The sequence below is a fragment of the Homalodisca vitripennis genome, chromosome X, assembly GCF_021130785.1.
Source record: "Homalodisca vitripennis isolate AUS2020 chromosome X, UT_GWSS_2.1, whole genome shotgun sequence".
Classification (NCBI taxonomy): domain Eukaryota; kingdom Metazoa; phylum Arthropoda; class Insecta; order Hemiptera; family Cicadellidae; genus Homalodisca; species Homalodisca vitripennis.
In genome coordinates, this window is record NC_060215.1 from 142,031,065 (window position 1) to 142,051,040 (window position 19,976).

Sequence of the window (19,976 nt, forward strand, 5' to 3'; positions counted from 1 at the left end):
ATAAAAATTGTTAAAAACAAATTGAAAATCTGTTACAAATGAATGAAAAATCTGTTTCGAAAAATGAAAATATCTCAAATTAAATAAAAATTCTTTACAAAGTGACTGATTTTTTCAAATTTATAAAATGTGTTTAACAAAAAATACGTAATTTATAAAATATAGTATACATGTGTTTTATTAATAAATGAGAGAATTGAACAAATTTTGTGTTGTCAAAATCACAAAATAATAACTACTAGGCAATTTTGTTTGCAAAGAAATTAATAAGCCTTTCACTTATTAACTTAGAACTCTCAATTTTTGGGATGTAATTCTTCAAGAGATATACAACAAAATATGCTCTATAAAACTTGTGTTTACTGCAATTAATTACATTTTGAATAGTGGAGAACGGCAACCGTAATATATTGATAATTATATATTTTAAAATAGGTTACATGGGATTTATACAAGCCCTTTGCAACGACTACATCGGCAAGAAAAAAGAAAGAAAAAACAAATCTGTTTGTGTGTCCATGAAACCGTTGTTTGGCATAGTGGAAGTGGAATCGTTAGATTCGTTACTGTTGATTCTTATTCTTATTGAAGAGTTGTTGGACGAAGTGTTCAGTCTGAAAGTGCCTTTTCTTGTGCTAGATTAATTTTAAATTATTCGAACTTTAGAGTGATATCATCTAAGATGTTCGGAATAATCGTCAGTGGACGTATGGTAAGCGAGATCAGAAAATTATATTCATAATAATGTTGAAATTTCAATATTAGTACGATGTTAGCCTATAGGAAATTTGACTGTACGTAGCACCGGCCTAAACTGACTGACAGTTTGAAACATTTGAAAGTATTTTATTACTTTATGAGCGTCTGTAAGAAATCCTAAGAGGGGTAAACTGTTTTTAATATGGCTTAGATGCTTTCTGAAATTCATTAAATATTTTATAATTTTAGTATAAGTGTTATCATTATCATTTTTCTACTATAGAAACAGAGAAAAAAAGAGCCAAACTGCATAGCCTAAATTTCTAATTGTACAAATTATGGTAAATGTTCACTTTAGCCATTTCACAATATTATTATTTTTGGAAAAGAAAAATGCTTTAAAAGTAAATAAAAAAAGGAAATTTTAAGATTAAAGGTTGAGGTGGCAAATCACGAATTTGACGTTATCGTATTCTGCTCATCCTCCTGAACAAAAAATATACATGGTTTTAGGGGGTGCAAATGACAAATAACATGATTTTAGAGGGTAGCCTATATACATAAATAGTTAAGGTAAGTGTACCAGTAGTAGACACCATAAGGGAAATTACTACTTTAAAAAAATCTGTTTCCTTTCTTTATAACTATGACTCAAAATTATATTATTTCCCCAATATTATAACATTTCAGAGTTGTTTTTTCCAGTTTATATATTTACTTTTTTTCTTCTGTATTATTTTATAATGTACTAAATTAAAAGTGTTGTTAATGTTTTAGTAGTTGACATCTAATTGTTATTATTGTTGCAGTAGATGACATCTAACTGTGCTAGTAGTTGACACTTCAACCGATAATTTTTATGTATTGCTTTTACATTTTTAATAATGAATTTATATTGCTTAGGATTGCTGTATTACATAACCCATTTTAATTTATAAACTGTTAAGAGGTAGGAGAGTTAAAAATAAATAAATATTTGAAGGTACTGTATATATACGTACCGTTACAGAAATTGTTCTGGTTTTACCGCATACAAACTTTATTTATAATTTCATTTTATTATACTCCATGTAATGCAAAATTAACCAATTTCAAAATATAACAAATAATTTATCTAATTTAAGAATAAGTTTAGATCATCAAAATTTTTCACAATTTTTCACAGCAAAAATCACAATCTGAATCTCCAAAACTTGGATCATCCAAACCAAATTTACTTCCATGTTCTTTGGTAACGCATTTGACGTGGATGCTACCATGACATTTATCGCAATCAATCCAAACAGATTTAATGCCTAATAAAATTTTCTTCATTCCATGAAGCATTACAGCTCATACACAAATAATCCCTGGTTTTAGTGTTCTTCAATTTGCACTTATTCTTTTGCACCTTTTCTTCTAGTTGCTTTTTTCCTTTTTGCTGCTCGCTTAGCTTTAGCTTCCTCTTTTTCTTTCTTTATCAGTTGTTTCTGTTGATGGTATTTCCTCCATTGTTCTCCAGAAGCAACACTGGTATTTTTTCTTTTCTCTCTTTCTTTATTAACTTTTTGGGTTCTGGCCAAAATAAAGCCTTTTTAAAAGGGTGATGGAATAAATCGACCCTTCGTACAATTTTCGTTGCCACTCTTAGATGTAGTGGGATGTCCTTCAGATTTACGTTCACCATCACATTCATTTTGTTCACTAGTCTTGTCTTCTTCATTACTATTGATCATGTCTTTTCCTATTATTTGCATTTATAAGATCTTCATCCTCAATTACCATTATATTTTCTTCTCCATTACGATCATTGTTATTTTCTTTTTGTATAATGTCTACATTTTTTTCTCCATTTTCCAATAGCTCTTCCACAGGTTGAATATCCGATCCTTCGTCCAAAATAAAAACATTAGCAAGAGAGGTATCTTCTACAAATCTAGATGTTCTTTCAAACTCTAAGTCTCCTGACAAATTTACATCTAGATTTTCAAGAGGGATATTTCCTGTGATACCTATAGCTTCAATATTGTCAGAATGTTCAAAATCTTCAATTGTGAGTGTGTGTGCTATGTTCACACATTTTCACCCTTTTTTTCTTACTTCGGTTGACAATTCCTTCCATATGTAAAATAACGAGTAGTCCCGGACATCACCTTCCCACTGGCTTGAGTTGCTTTAAACTGTTGTAGAGTTTAATGTCTCCTATACGTTTCTTCTAAAATATTTAGTCCTACTGTAGTTATTGTCTCTTTTGGAGGGAACAGCTGGTGTTGCACTGCAGGTTTTACGTGAGGTACTTGTGGTTCTTCATCTGCTGTGTGTGGTTAGTTATTTTAGAGAAATCTAAAGCCTGAGAGTTCCATGGGTACAAACCACATTTTCTAAACCCATTCTTCAGAACAGGAGCTGTAACTCTTTCCTTTATTGTTTCTTTTAAAACAGGAGCAAAATACTTCTTTTAAATACTGGGTTTTCAAAGTGATCATTCCTCCACTTTTTCACTGCTTCCTTCCAGCCATCTTTTCAAAGTTCGAAACACAGCCACATCCATTGGCTGTGTAAGGTGAGTGGAATTTGGTAATAGAGCCACTAAAATTATTCCATTTTTTGAACAAAATGTGCTAGTAGGTAAAGTGAGGTGAGAAAACATGTCCATCTATGAATAGTATAACTGGTCTTTGCAACATTTTCTTTTCAACAACCATGGATAGAATATGTTCGTTATGTACTCATAGAACAGCTCCCCTGTCATCCACCCGCTGTCTGATTTTCCTACTGCCCAGTCTGAAGGCACACTTTCTGCGATGTCTGTAGGGATTCTTTCATAATTATAATACAATCATGGGGGGGTGCAATAGCTCCACTGGCACTGCAATTTATTAATACAGTAAGACACTCTTCTCATCAGTATTAACTACTTGATAAACGTTCTTTGATCCCCGAGGCACCAAAACTTTATTGCTTTTAGGGTTTAAGAAAAATGCTGCTTCATCAGCGTTAAAAATTCTAGAAAGGGTCTTCCAATATGTTGTCATTGCCTTCTTCTTTGAGATGATTATGAACTTCTATAAACCAGTTATCCAAACTATTTTGGAAACTGCTGCTCTTGATGCAGTCAAATTCTGTGCTATTCTAGCACTTACTTGAGGATTTCTCTTACAAAATCCTGCAAACCAAGACCTACCAGGTCTACCATCTGTGGAATGGGGTTTCCTTCTTTAGATGTTTTATTAAACACTGGACAGTGTCTAAGAATTGGTTTTGGCCTACGGGGAAAACCGCACTTTGCCATTTCGAACAACCACTGGAACAAGTAAGTTTTCTTCGGTTTTTGATAATATTGCCTCTGGTCCCATACGGCGATGGTATGGTGTTTTTTCCATTAATTTTGCTAAGCAAAGTGGTTCTTGGAACACTATTTGCTTTTGCAGCAGAAGCAACAGATTCTTCCACTCTTTACATCAGCTATAGCTTTTAGCATTTGCTCTTCAGAATATGAATGCATTTGTCCTTTAACAGGTGGCATCTTGATCTGAAACAATAACCCTTTTTTATAGGCCTACAATAAAGCAGAATATATTTATTCGTAATGTAACCTTTAGAAAAACATTACAAAAAAATCATCATGTTGAATAACTTATAACTTCACACAAGAGTTTGAACTTTAAAGAAGAGTATGGGTGTATTATATTCATAAGCCTAGGATTATAAATACCCTTTTAGTAGGTGTTAGTGCTATGATTTTAATGTCAATTAGTGTCAAAATTAAATTTGATTAAAGATTAATCATTATAAACAAATTAAAACACTGACAAAATGTAATTGATAAGTTACGAAGGTGTGTTTGAGTAGTTGACATGACTTGTTGTGGGTAGTTGTCACCCCATGTCAACTACTGGAACAAGGGCCAAATTTGGACAATTGTATTAAGGAAGTGTATTCATTAAAATGAACTGTATGTCAATAACATATGACCTCAAAGTTTTATAAAAAAAATTATGTTTGGGTAGTTGACAGGGGGGTGTCAACTACTGAAAAATGGCATAATTTGTGTGTTAGTAGTTGACACACCTATTTGGCCTAACCTAATATTTTTCATATCAAACTGTAAAACTAAAAAACAAATAGTATTTACTTTTAATAAACTGAAATTCATAGTATTGAATGCTTATAGCATTATTATTGCTACAAAATAAATAAAGATGAACTTACCTTCCTTATGGTTTCTTCTAGGAAAACAGTAAAATCGGAGAAGCTCCTTGTAGAGTTGTTTTTTCACAATAACATTTTCGGAGGGAAACTATTAACTGAACTGCTGCAAGGAGTTGTAATGCAACATATGAATATGTATATTTTTTTACCGTCTTATAAAACACAATCAGCTGATAGGTTTCCTTATTATTAGCAATCAAAATCAAACCTGACAACTACTGGAACAGTGTCTACTACTGGTGCAACTTACCTTAAGTTCTTATTGTTTTAATGTTCCGTTTGTGTGCTGTGTCTGGATATCTGTAAATATTATCTGCGGCTGGGACTGATAGTGTATCTGTTATCTGAACGCTCCGGGGCAGAAGTCAGTGCTTCACTAGATATTGTGTACTGTAGTTTGGATCGAGTGAGTGCGTGACGATCATGGATCAACCGTCCACTAGTTCGACCAATCGTAGTGAATTGGTGTGTCGGAATGTTTTGTCGGGCATGTTAAGAGATTACGTTTCGACCGAAACGAGATTATTTAGTTTCTGTACATTCTGTGGAACACACTAATGGTAAGTGTTCTCTATTAACCCATTGCGGATCACTGACGAGCTGGGCTCGTCACGCAGCGGCCGGGCCTAACAGCACGATGACGAGCTCAGCTCGCAAAAGCGGTCGCTTTTAAGTTTCCCTCCAAATAGTTCTAGTAATGCCTGATAGATCGGGCGATCGTCTTCACTTGTCAACCATGTTTAACAACGGTCTACGTTTAGAGTTTTCTAAATTTTTATAAATATCTTACAGATCGCAGTTGTATGTCGAAGTTGAAAAATCATTCATATGGGTTTACTATCTGCTTTTTAGCGCTTCTGATTGGGTGTTTTCCACAATTGTTATTATAATACTTTTGAGGTTAGTGACAAAGAACTAAACAACGCAGACGTACATGTTGGCGGGTTTAGTCTATACAATGGCTGGGATGTTGTAATCGCTTCGCCGGAACCGCTTTATTTAGACTATGATTCAGTTATCATCTCTGCCACCCCGGAACCTTGCTCCCGTGTTATTGTTCCTACATCACGGATACCCCAGCAGGCCCATGTCCCATCTGAACGAATACCTTTACAGCTGAATTTTCTAGTATAGCCTAAAATAGCGAGCGATACGATGTGGCGCACTATTGCTGTTCGTTCAGCTGCTGACCCCCGCTGGTGCCCGCGCGCCAAAGCAATACGATCCGCTATGGGTTAATGTCCATTTATATACGTATTCATTTTAGGGGTATTCATGATTTATTAAGTTTTTTGCACGGTACATAATTGCCTTTCCATTACAATTCAATTTATATTTCTGATCAGTCCCTCTAGAATTTTATATTTTACTGATAGGTACTATCTCGAGGGATGTTTTTCTTTCGTTGACATCAGCGCGGGACAGCACCGACCGAAACCTGCGCTGATGGCCGGAGGCACTCGTCTCAACTCGATAACAACAAATTAAATTGTAGCTCGAAATTTAAGAAAAACATTGTTCATTTGGATCAAAATTCTGCTCATTTCAATATTATTTTTCATTTAGGTTTGCAAAGATGGCGTCGCATCCGATAACGTCATCACGAGGTTGAATCGTGGTCACAAAAGGTCACGTGATGCCCGATGTGGATGTAGAGCATGGAAATATTGCTCTGCGCTTGAACAGTTGTTCTATTTTTTATGTTCTAGAACTTCGTTATTTCTCATTTCCACCCCGTCAAACCTTATATTGTTTTGTCCTGTAGGACAATTCTATTAAGTTAATAACGCGAAACTCGTATTTTGCCGCTCCGGCCGTTAATGTAACAATTACCTAAAAAAATCCAACAGAAAACAGTACAATTTCAGAAAGGCCGGAAGTAAAAGAACACCGCAAAGAATATAGTAGCTAATGGAATGCGCTGCAGTATAATAAATAGCCATCACACATAATCAAATCAACTATCAATTAGAAATACCCAAACTATCGAATATAAAAAAATTAGACCTATAGATATTAATAATTATGTTAATAGCAGCTGTTTTTATTTTATAGGTAATTGTGACGTTAACGGCTGACCTGCAAAATACGAGTTTCACGTCATTAACCTATTGCTATTGTCTTCCTGAACAAAACAATATGAGGTTTCAATGGGTGGACAAGACAAGTAACAAAGTTATAGAACATTAAAAGTGGAACTAATTTTCTTGCACGGAATAATATTTCATTGTTCTATACAATAGACAATAGAGAACAATATTTATTCATATTTTCTTTACATTGAATAGTGTCAATTGATCGAAATAAATAATTAATTATTACAATTGTAAAACTTACATTAAGATAGAATGTTACTGACAGTAAAGTTCCTTTAATGAATAAAAAGCCTTACCAACAATATAGTCCTTCAAAACTGTACTAAATCTGTGATTATCTTGTATGTCAGTAATACTTTTAGGGATATGTTTTAAAAAATTTACTCGTGAGTAAGTGGTCTTTTGGTAAAAAATTTTGTGTCGAGGCAATACTGTATAACTTTTATTCCTTGTATTGTATGGATGTGTCATCCATTAATTTGAAACAATTGTGTTGTTGTTTGACATACAGAATACTGTCTAAAATATATAGGCCGTCCATTGTTAAAGTTTGGAAGTTTGAAAAATGCTGTTTCACAGAATCATCCTGTTTTAAATTTAAGGTAATTCTGAGCAATTACTGGTCAACCCCAAACTTTTTCATATTTTACTACGGTCATAAGGATATGTTCTCAGAAAGCAAGAAACGTATAATTCAAGTTCAAGGCCGTCCTACAAGTTGCCGAGCGATAAGAAGGTTCAAAGTCCACGCGATAACAGTGGCTTGCAGGAGACGCTCGGAAGGCCAGTTGTGACAGTACCGTTATGGATAGTGGTTCCTCCAATAATCCTTTTTTATGTGATGGGTGTGAGAACACGTTACTTAGTTTCACGGTTTCAAGTGAAGTTCAGGAAAAATTGAAACGTTTTTTGAAAGAACACAGCGTTTTGCAACGCACCAAAGTTTGCCCTCTAGAATTTGATATTTTACTGATAGGTACTATCTTGAGGAATTTTTTTCTTTCGTTCTTCGGTGTGGCCGGAGGCACTCGTCTGAACTTGATAACAACTAATTAATTTGAAGCTTGAAATCTAAGAAAAACATTGTTCATTTGGATCAAAATTCTGCTCATTTCAGTATTATTTTTCATTTACGTTAACTTTCCGGGGCCTAAATTATGTTTTTTTAAATTTTACATACATCTCTAGATTATCGTAGTAAAATATGAAAAAGTTTGGGGTTGACCAAGTAATTTCTCAGAATTACCAAATTTAACATTATTCTTATGATTTTTTTTTTGTAAAATGAGAATCCTATTAAGATTTTGAGAAGAAGTAGCCTCATAGACACATACACCATAAGAGATATGATATTGAATATGAGCATAAAAATAGTTTTCAGAACAGGTATGTCACAAAAATATGACATGTGTCTTAGGGCATATAGCCCAGAATTAATTTTACATATTATTTGGTCAATATGTTTATCCCAGCTAAGGTTAACATCGAGGTTTAAACACAAAAATTTGGTATTCTCTAGTTGCTCAATACTATTGTTATCTATGAAAATATGAGGTTGAAGTTTATATCTGTTTTATTTTGTTGAAAAGCACATAAAGTTTGTTTTTTCTATGTTCAATATTAAATCATTGGCCAAAAAGTACTGTTGCATACTTGACAATTGCGTATAAGCAGCTGCTTCAAGTTCATGTTGAGTCTTTGCTGATACTATGAGATTAGTGTGGGCTGCAGAAGCAGTTCCCCGTGCTGATGGCGATATATGAAAAACATAACCATAACTTCGTACCACGTGGTAAATTTCAATAACATAAAAATAGCTTAATTTACAAAAAACACACAATGAACTTACACTCTCAGAAGTAAATTAATTCCCTAATATTTTAACTCCTCACATAATCTGCAATCAAACATGTGAAAATACTTTCAAAACCAATTAACTGTATTATAGTGAAACGCAATTAAGTAATATGAGTAGGCACCATTGTTAAAGAAACTGTTTAGTCCAAGGTTGCCTCCACTAGTGTTGTGTATTTACCTTCGTTAGTTCCATCCCTATGTTGCGTTAAGCCCCTATATATGCAATGATCCAAGATGGCGATCATAGTCAACCGAACAATTGCTCCTAACATACAATCCGCTTGGTCGTCCGATTGGAGGTCACATTCAAACCTCGACTGAAATAATATTTTCGCCAGTCAGTGAAGGCCAGCCGAATTCCTCATACACATCTGTTGTCATCGTCAGAGTAGCATTGCTTTGACGACAGCCGGTAGAAATCCCATCATTTCTCTGATCAACTAATTGCCTGAATAACTTTCTTACACAAGTGACGACCGATCAGCCAATTCAAACTGTTCAATCCAAATTGTCCAACCAATTTTTACGTATGTCCGGAGCCTTACACTCTGTTGTTTCATTGGCCATGTGTAGATGTATAACAAATGGAGTCTATAACGAACACATTGTGACTTGAACAACAGTCTTTCCTGTTTTTATTTACTTTGTAGTTGTGTTGTCATGATGGTGAGATTCTATTCTTGCGTTATATCACAAGATATTTAAGAGAGCCAGTAATTGATTATGTTAATTATGCTCATATTCTGGGGGCAACTGTGAAAATACTGTTCGGTATCGGTTTCTACGGATCATAAATTAATCACACTTCGGTAACTCGCATATATTGATTGGCAGTGTGATATATTCTGAGCCATGATACTTTCATGAGCAGCACTGATGACACTGGACTCTTGTGTGTTCAAATCCAAAATCTTCTGGGATTGCTATCAAGTCGTTTCTTCCCTTGAATCAGCAATGTAACTGTTTGTTGGGTTCCTGGTCATAAGGGGGTTCCTGGGAATGAAAGAGCTGATGCCATGGCTAACCGGGCTCAGGGTCAATTATGACAGGCCCTCAACCGTTCTGTGGTATTCCAAGGTGTGAATCCATTGGGGCTGTCTCGAAGTGGGTTCGCACTGAACATGAGAGAAGGTGGAGGTTGCATCCGGGCATGAGAATAAGCAGAATTTTACTACAGTCACCTTCCAGAATGGCGTCTGACCTCTCACTAAATAGATCAATGTCCTCTCAGGTATTGTGACTGACGATCATAGTTTTGGGCAATATATGGTTTGCGAATGCTTAAAAATTCTTTCTGTAAATGAAGTATATTATTTTAAGGAATTTTTTAGGTAACATGGCTAAAATAAACATTATCTACACTTTTGGATGTTTATATAAAACAATTAGAGTCAAGTAATTTTTGGATAATATTACTGATACTTTACTTTCCGTTCACATAAACACGTTACAGCACTCCTATTCAAAATTTCAATAGTCAATCACTTTACAGTAGTATAATATTATTTTACTAGAATGAAAGTACTTTAAGTGTTTATAATCTGTGATATAGTTAATAAAATATTGAACATTTTAAAGAAATTATGTTGAATTACATCATAGTGTGCAAATAGATATTCAAATAGATTCTTCTTTAGAGGTGCATTGTATGTAAACTAATTTCCAAACAAATGAATAGGTTACAAAAAAGTCCCAAAATTAATAAATATCTGGTAGCCTATGACAATAAATCAATTTTTACCTTCTCGATACATATGTACGCATCAGTTATTTAGAAGCAATGGTGAACTATATTGTCCTAGTTAATATATACTTCTTACAGTTTATGTTACCTATAATGGCATGACCAATGGTGAATTCCTTTCACACTCATCATCCATTCCCGCGTCCTCGCTGGTGTCCTGTTCACTGTTATTGACGCTGCCATCAGACGTCATATGTCGAATTACACAGTCGAATAATAAATGTCTCTGTTGTGTCACCAATTAAATGTTCCTTTCCATAATACTTAATATAGTCTTCAAACTTAATCCTTCGTTTGCCGTAGACGGATATATTAGAATGGTAGACTTTGACAAAAATGCCAAGTACAGTTGTATCCGATATTATAGATTATGTCTCTTGGAGAGTTTTTTTAGTTCCCAAAAGGCCTTTGAAATGCCTGGTGTACGCTCAGTGCTTATCATGGTTGTCAAGAAAGTATTTATAAACTACCTTCACTCTGAGGCAGGGGGAAGGGAGCGCCCTTTGTCTAACTCCGACCACCTGCTCGTCAGTTCTGCGTCTCCTACAGAGTTATAACCAAACATGTCTGTGGCGTTTATTACTGCTTTCTCGGTTGTCACGAGTGTGCGTCTACTATGTATTTGTTATTATTCTTCATCGTGTGGTAGTGTTGTGATTAGTTCGAAATATTCATCTTGTTGTGTAGTAAAATTGACACTGATTGAGATACATTTATTTTTTACACTGTACTAAAAGAGTTAATTATTAAATGCTCAACTTAAATATATCTAGCTTAATTACTTTAATCTGAAATGATGGATAATGATACCAAGTCTATTTTTGGACACTTCTCTTTCAATGAATCTCTATTTGACGCAGGATGTATTTAGAAATGTTTGACAAGAATATAATCTAAAGTCTAGTTTAACATGTAAACTGCTTTTAGCTGGTAAAACTCAGTATTTGTCTGTGTATTTAAATTCAAAATTTTGTGGTGGTTCATTCACATTCTTTCTGCTGTGTATGCCCATTTTAATATATTGAATCTTCAATGATTTTAACTGATAATATTCAACAATAGGTCTAACTGAGTCACTGCCTGTTAGAAGTATTTTGCTTGAAAATTATTTGTACTCTGAATAAATCATTGTACTAGTATAATTTTAGTACTATTTTACTATGTAATTTTGAAAAGTGTATGGTTTAAATTATTTGTTTTTTTTAGGTCCAAACCAATTTTCAGCAGATTGCGGAGAGACAGTTTGTGTCTGTAGTAAGTGATGCAGACAATGTAAACCACATAGTGATCTTCATGACTGGTCAGATTCTCTTCCCGGACGGGTTTGCAGGACTAAGTAAGTAGACAGTTTCACATTAACACAAAACATTAATTTTACAGAGATTCAATATGCAATGATCAAAGTATTAAGATAACTTTAAAATGTTTAAGTGCTTCTAAGTGATTGTTTTCGTACTTACTTAAAACTGACAAAAGTCAAAACACAGTTTTAGCAAAACAAAGCACTCAGCATTAACAATCAAAAGAAAACCTTAGGGTATACTGTACAGGAAAAAAAAATTCAATAGATGAGCCGCACTGAAAGCGACCTGCACGAAGGTTTCTTGCGCATGGGGGGGGGGGGGGAGCAGTAGCTTGACCACGCCTACCGCCACACCCTCTTTCTTTGCTCCATCTATTTCTTGCTGGTTCTCTGCTTCCCCGTTTTGGAACATTACGCTAAGCTGTTATTCTCCTCGTTATTATGTAATAACAAATATTATTAAATATTATTATTAATGTTAATAATAGTGCATCTATTTAATATGTTAGTATAATTAGGAAGTGTTTAATAAACATTTATTGTTAACAGCTGTTGTTGTTATTACTGGGTTTGTAAAACAGCTGTTATATAACACATACCCAATGAGTGGTAAAGTGGCGACTGAGGAGTGGTTGGTAAGGAATGTGGAGGGGGAAGTGAGTCCGCGCTTCTTCTCCCTCTCCACATCTCTCTCCCACTCCCCCCCCCCGCACTGTTCACTTTCAAAGCGTCTCTTCTATAGTTTAGTTGTTAAAAGAAAAACATAGTTACATGTAAGAAAATAAAGTTGTATTCTTTTTAACCCCCTTTTAAAAATTGCAGTGGACAAAAAGTTCATCTACTTAACCCTTGTACTGTTAATCAACATTGTCTTGTTGACCATTGCCGTTTCTGTATTGTTACTCAACATTATCTTAGTATGCCGAACAAACATGACTTCGCATTATAACTCCTTATAATGTACTCTGTCAATATATCAATGTGATTTATACACTATTGATTGGGGGAATAAATGAGCTAATGAAAGCTATAGTTTTCCTCTCGTTGTTAGATTACAAACTCACAAACAGCGACGCAACGTGATGCGATGCGTAGCAACGCTAAACTGTGAAATATATATTAATATAATGGAATAAAAATACACAGAGCGCAACATAACTGTGTGCTTTATTCAACATGCACAGTACTTGATAGTTTCACATCGCTGTTTACGTATTTGTACCCTTGGCATGTATGATGTAGAAAGTTTTATATTGCAAACGCAAACGTGGACTTGTTCAGGTATTCATACTCTCTGTGCTCTTGCCGGCTAGTGCATTGTTTATCATATTTAATTTAATAAATATCGAATAGTTTTATGTAATGGGACATAGTTTATATTGCCCTAAAACAAAATAATATTTCCCTTCAATTTATTACTACACATTTATCAATTTTTTATTATATAATATATTGCAAACACCCCTAAACATGTTATATTCCAGGTGTACTTTTTGTAAAATGTACAAATTATCACAAAAAGTAATTTTTTTATCATATTCAAAACAAAAAGATGATAACTTTTGTGAAGGTACTGGCCTATTTATAAAATATGTTATACAATGTTGAAAGCAAGGGCTTTTTCTTTAGGTGTGTGTGTTTACTCCCTTTGTAGCAGAAAAATGCTAGGCAATACATAGTGACCGAATCACAAAGCATCCACATTTTCATCCCCCAACAGTGGTGGTGGTTATTTGGCATGTATTGAAGTATTTGATTATGGCTCTTTGTTCCAATGAATCCCTCATCAATTGAAATGTCACAATAAGGGGTATAATAGGTCTTGAAGACTATTTGCATGATTTAGTAAAGGAAGAAACGTACCAAAAGGGTCATAGTTTGGTTCACCAGGCTTTGGCTTCAAATGATTGTCAGCTATATGAAAAAATTGTAGTAAACATTCAAAGCAGTTAAGGCTAAACCAGGGAGTTTAAAGAGAACCAGTTGTGCTCCAATAACGTTGGATTGTGGGGTTTTTAACAATTCCTATATTCATAATGGTAGCTATGAAAGCTTTTATTTCTGACAGCATAACATTTTTCCAATCCTGTGCTCTAGAGCCTGGTGATATAGCTGGGCCACAAGATGCAATGTTATCTCTGGCATACTGGTTTGTTCTAACAACAAAAGTATTTAGTAGGCCTACTGTAAAAAACAAGTTAAAATAAGAAATAGGTGGGGGCATCATATGGAGGGAAATACTTTGGGCCTGGTATTTCATCAAAAGGAAATTGGTCTTCGATCAATTCATCATTATTTTCATCAATAACATTCCATTGAGAATAAGACAAGTTGGTATTCATTTGCTCATTTGGAACATCGGCAGGAACATCATTGAGATCATTGTTTGGCAATAATGTTTCTGTGTAGTGTTTACATACTATCTATGAGAACATCAACAGATACATAGTCTTATGTAGTAGGCCTAACCTTGCCTACTCTTGGCAGGGTTCTCTCCTCCCATCATCCCTTAAAACTAAATCGCCATAGTCAGAATCATTGCCACTGAAATCACAATTAGATTCAGAGTCTGAATCACAAATGTTGTCTAAAAACGTATCATTTAGATCGGAGTCATCTGTCACGGCAACATCACTTTCTACAAGATTATTAAACAATGTGCATTCACTGACAGGTGATCTCCTTTTTCTCATTGTCTAAGTCGTAACAATATGTATTTTTACAACCAGAAACATCAAATAAAGTATAAAACACAAAGCAACTCACGATTAATGAGATCGACCACTACGACAACAAAGCAAACTCGAAGTAAAACCATAGACATTCAGTAAAGAAAATGGCTTAACCACAAAGTATAAAACCTTTTTTTCTGTGGGTTGTACATACAGTAATAAATAACAGCTTACTTTCGAAGCATTTGAACATTGAAAGCCAGCATATAACAAATAAGAGACGGCTTCTATAGCATATGTTGGCGATTTTCGCACAACAGGCAGTATGCACAAATAAGTATGTTTGCAGTTTTTGAACAGGGTGCGCAACTGCGCACATTGGCAGTGAAGGATTAATAGGCTCTAATCATATATTTATCATTCCTGTTTTTTTTTTTTCGCTAGATAGGCTATTACACTATTAAAGATAGTAAGCTGATGTGAAGCGATGCGATAAATGTGCAGTGGTCTTCTGCTGAAGGGGGAGCGGTGTCATGATAGCGCATGGGTGGCAGATCTGGCTGTGTTTAGCTTTGCTATGGTTTCAGATATGTGTGTATAAAGTTTTTTCTGAAAAACTAGATGACATTTAACACATTATGGTTATCTCACATTTCTATTCTCCTTACAATAACTGATAAGCATGTCCCCCTCCCCCCCCATTGATATAAATTTAGGCACTTAAGCATTATACTGGCCACACTTACTTGATGAATATGTTTTCAGTTCAAAGTAACAAAAATATCACTATCCCACATTTGTATTAACATATCCTAATTATATTTTAACCTACCCAACTCATATCTTGTTGTGTCCTTTCTTAAACCTGTCCAACTCAGGGATTATATATTGGTCTTGAGTAAAAAAATCTGACTTTTATGCTTGTGCCCCAAGTTACCCTACCCAAGAGCCAATTGACCCACTCAAGGGTCAACCCCCTTATCCAAAGGCCAAATCATACCCAGATGTACCCTACCTGTGCTCACGGGTAGGTACGTTCTGTTTTTTAAGACAAAATCAGTATATTTACCCTGAGTTGGATAGGTTTCAAATACGCTCAAGACAAGTTAAGGATTGAGTAGGTTAAAATATGAGTGGGTAGTTTACTACGTATGCAGTATCCGGTACAGTAAAACAACTGCGCCAACTGCTCATCTGACAACTTTAGCCTGTTGACAATACACATATTCATGTTGTTTGTTCTTGTTCACTACATGTTTCTTTAATTTTTGTAACGATAACACACTAAAATTAAGTGTAGCCGATATAGTGTATGAGTATCAAGTATTTTTTAAACTATTTTATATCATTACAAAAATTAAATTTCAAAATTTATTTATGATTTGCTTCAAATGCAAATAATTTTCTTGATTTCATTCTGAACAGAAATGTTAGAATATATATATTATCTTCTCATTTGGATGTTTAGTACACGAAAAACATCTGTGTGTAGCTCTAAAACGCCCTAGACAAAAGACGGACATTACACACATTACAGGAAAAAATTACTGTCACTTCTAGAGTTACAAAAAAAGGCTTAAGTATGGTGGGGTCTCATTGTAGTATGTTAAATCATTTAAGTTTTGTCAGGTGTGTGTGCATCTGGGCTTATTTTAGACTCTGTAACATTTATTGCATTTCAAACAATGAACAAACTGTTTTGTGTTACAGTTTACTTCAGTTGGCCCGACCCTGATGCACCGCCCAACTGGCAATTGCTGGGATACATATCCAATGACAAGCCTTCAGCAGTCTTCAAGATATCCGGGCTGAAGAAGAAGACAGATTCGCAAGTGGGATTCTTGCAATTCATACAGAGAGCGATTTCGCATGACGCCCAGATTGGTATATCTGTGGAGTCAGTGGACGTGGTCCAACAGCAGATTACGATGTTGGAGGCCAGCAAGACCAACACGCAAACACAGTTCATGGAGTTTTCTCAGAAGATGCTCCAAAACTTCATGAACTACGCTACAAGTTTCATCACAACACAAGCACAGATGGTGCCCAACCCAGCAGAAAGCTACATCCCAGTGTCAAGCCGTCCACAACTGGTACCAAAACTTCGAAAGAAGGCTAGCAATGAATCCTTACTTTTGGCAGTCATGAATAAGTACGTTATGTTGTATATAGTCCTTCATTTTTAACATGGTTGGGTAGTTGCCGTTTCATTTTAATATTGTGAGTTTTCCATGTATTGCCATTGTGCCTACAGACTTATGCACTTAAAACTAATTTCTTGCACTTCTTTGGGTTAATTGAAATATGTAATTGTGATTTTTTTGAATAAATGTGTAGTGTAAGTTTTATAATAAAATGTAAGCAATTACAGAACAATATTAACACACAGTGTTTGCTGAAACCGTGTCATTTATTACTTTGTGTAATTGTAATGTGTAATTTACTTTACAGCTAACCAAGACTTTAGTATGAAGACAGTCTGGCTATTTGTTCCAAGTTCTGTATTTACCCCAGTCTCAGCATTCCTTTGAGAAATAATTTATAAACACAGCAGATTACAATTACAATGAATAACTCACATGCATTACAACGAACCAAATACTACATTCTTTTATTGTACCATACTTGTACATTTGTAGACTACAGATAGCAATTGTATAGTTACTTTTTCATATTGAAAAGTTATTAAATAATATCGATAGGTTAAAAATTGATGGAAAAAGTAACCAGTGCTTTCTGTTCCTTCTATTAAAGTATTACGTGTTTAATATAAAATATTTTAGAGTAGTAATGCACAAGCTTTTGCAGTCAAGTTTCCTTTGAACAAATTTTAAACTGACAAAGTAGCCAGATACAAAATAAATCAATCTTTGAAATTTGTTTTGACTCTGACATCAATAGACCACTAGCCAAGAGCTAATTTGCTCTGCAAAAGCACAAAACCTGTCTTTTCTGGAAATCGATAGAGGAATTTTTCCTCAGAAAGAAATTGCTTGTCAGCCACCTAATTTTAGTTAGGGTCAAAATGGAGGATATCGAAGGGTTAAAATATTAGACTATAATTTATTTCTTAGATTAGATATTATCTAGGTTCTTACAATTAGTCCATCAGACACATAAATATCAGTTACATCTAACTAGATAAAAGAGTCTTAAAAGCGCCACTAGAAGGTCCACATATGGTTGGTTGATAATGATTTAATATTTATTTACTGTCTGACGGTTGATTCCTTTAAGTCTGTAAAGCTAAGAAAAATGTGATCTGAGAAAAAAATTATTTCATATTTTTTACCTTTTGACACTGTCTCATTTTGACCTCAACCAAAATTAGTGCGACTGGCAATGGTTTTCTCTGTCAAGAAAAATTTCTCTAGGGAGATAAAGAAAAACCAGGATGTTTGCTTACACGGATCAAATTGGCTCTCTGCAGGTGGAGTATAATAGCACTGTTGTTTTTTCTAGTGTTCATTATTGATTAACACTAGAAATCAACATGGAATTCATTATGGTGTTCTTAAGTGTAATTTTTTTTGTTGATGTATGACTTCAATCTCACATATCTAAATAATAGAAATAAAATGTACAAGAAACATTTACAAATAAATAAATTTACCTTCTTTTTAAAATACCTGTAGTAAGTGACTAAAAAATTGTCATTGACCTATATTTTGGAAAACTGTATCTTAGTATTATGTAGGCCAGATTTGTCTCTATATTAGATTGAAGTCTCAGTTTTAAATGTTGTAAATGAATGTAGACTTTAGTAATTGCGTTGTATGTTTCTTGTTAATTTTATTATCTAGACTTTCTAATATGTAAGTGATAGTTTCACTTAACAATTTCAATAATGATTGAACGGAAGCAGGAACTGTGCTGGTAACTGCTCTCATCCTCTATTAGCCTATCTTGGCCTTTTTTGGCCCATATATGTAACTATAGTTTGTGTGCCATGAAGTTAGGTGTACCGAAGGCGAAATGACATTGTCAGAAAGAGGCGGAACATTAACCTGAAAGAGCTACTGTTAACAGTTCGCTCTTTTATGAATAATTTGAGCTGGCTTTTTTATTTATAGAACTATCCAAGGTTCACACTATTGTAGTATAGAAAATGTTTGTTTTTTGTAGTTTTAAGTGAAGAGTTTTTTAAGAGGGATATGTATATATCTTGCAGAAATGTATAATTAGTAATATATAGAAATAGGAATTGTTCAAAAATATTTTAAATGAACAATACTTAAGAATAAAATGTATAACTTTAAAGTATACTTTTTTCTATTTATTATAAAACTAATGGGGTTGGTGATTATGTTCTGTTTTGGATGTTACATCTCGGGGATTCCACGGTAATGTATAGAAATCAGAATAAAAAACATGTATTTCATCATTAAATTACAATTGACAAATGTATGCTAACATTGTTATTAATATCTTAGTTTATTTATTTTTAATTTAACAAAGTGTAACCAACTTGTGCATAACCCACTGTGTTGTAACGGGTGTTACGTGTACAGACTTAGATACATTTTCAAGGATAAAAAATACCTCTAAATAAATTATTTATGTATGTAGCATGTAAATTATTTTCATCCATCTCCAACTTTTCTTTTGACCGCTTCAGTCTGTTTTTTGTTGTGCCATTACATGGAAGAAAATAAATAATTCAGTTGTATTAACAACCATCAATGAAGTATTTAAAATTTAGAAATAAGTAAAGTTGGAATACTGAATGTATTGAAATCATTATACACTATAGTGTATGAGATTTGGATGCTCAGGTTTAGTTTATGGAATCCCTGATCTTCCTATAATGTATAATTCTCCACATTTGGACCAGAACCATTAATCCCATTACTAATGTATTTGTTTGTGCTATTGAATGTTATCAATACAAATTCAGCCTTTATTTAGAATGTGGATTTAAAATAGTATTGAAGAGACCAAAACCACAGTAAAATATGTATGTTTAATGTATTATTTTAATTGTAATGTTTATTATATAACTTGTCATGCTGCCCATCATTTTATACTTTTATGAAGGACTCTTGTTTAACTTGTCATGCATTGCCAAAAACTGTATTGTTTTGTAATAAAGTGCTGTTAAAACCACTATATTTTTATTAAAAGAGTTTATAATGCACACATTTTAATTTATTAAAAACCCATTAAAATTTTGTCTTATCCGAAATACCTGTACCTGTACAATACAAATCACATACATTTTAAAGTCATTTAAGCACAACATGTGTAGTACAAAGTAAGCTATTCTGGTAGCTTCTAGAGTGCTAATTAGTTTGTCTCTTTAAAACAATAAGTGCTGTACTGAGTTTAACACAATACATCTACATGTTGATTCCATGAGGGACGATTGTCAAATGTTTAGCATAGAGGGCTTGTTCCAGATCTAATGCCAAAGA

At 34.0% G+C, this 19,976-nt stretch overlaps 1 protein-coding gene across 1 annotated transcript; it reads left to right on the forward strand.

The window, feature by feature from the left end:
- Window positions 1–528: 528 nt before the first annotated feature.
- LOC124369939 (protein OPI10 homolog) lies at window positions 529–19,699 on the forward strand. Its single transcript, XM_046828140.1, is given in 4 exon segments — window positions 529–712; window positions 11,794–11,923; window positions 16,273–16,640; window positions 16,642–19,699. Coding segments are annotated over 4 exon segments (597 nt in total). The 5' UTR covers window positions 529–682; the 3' UTR covers window positions 16,711–19,699.
- The last annotated feature ends 277 nt before the right edge of the window (window positions 19,700–19,976 follow it).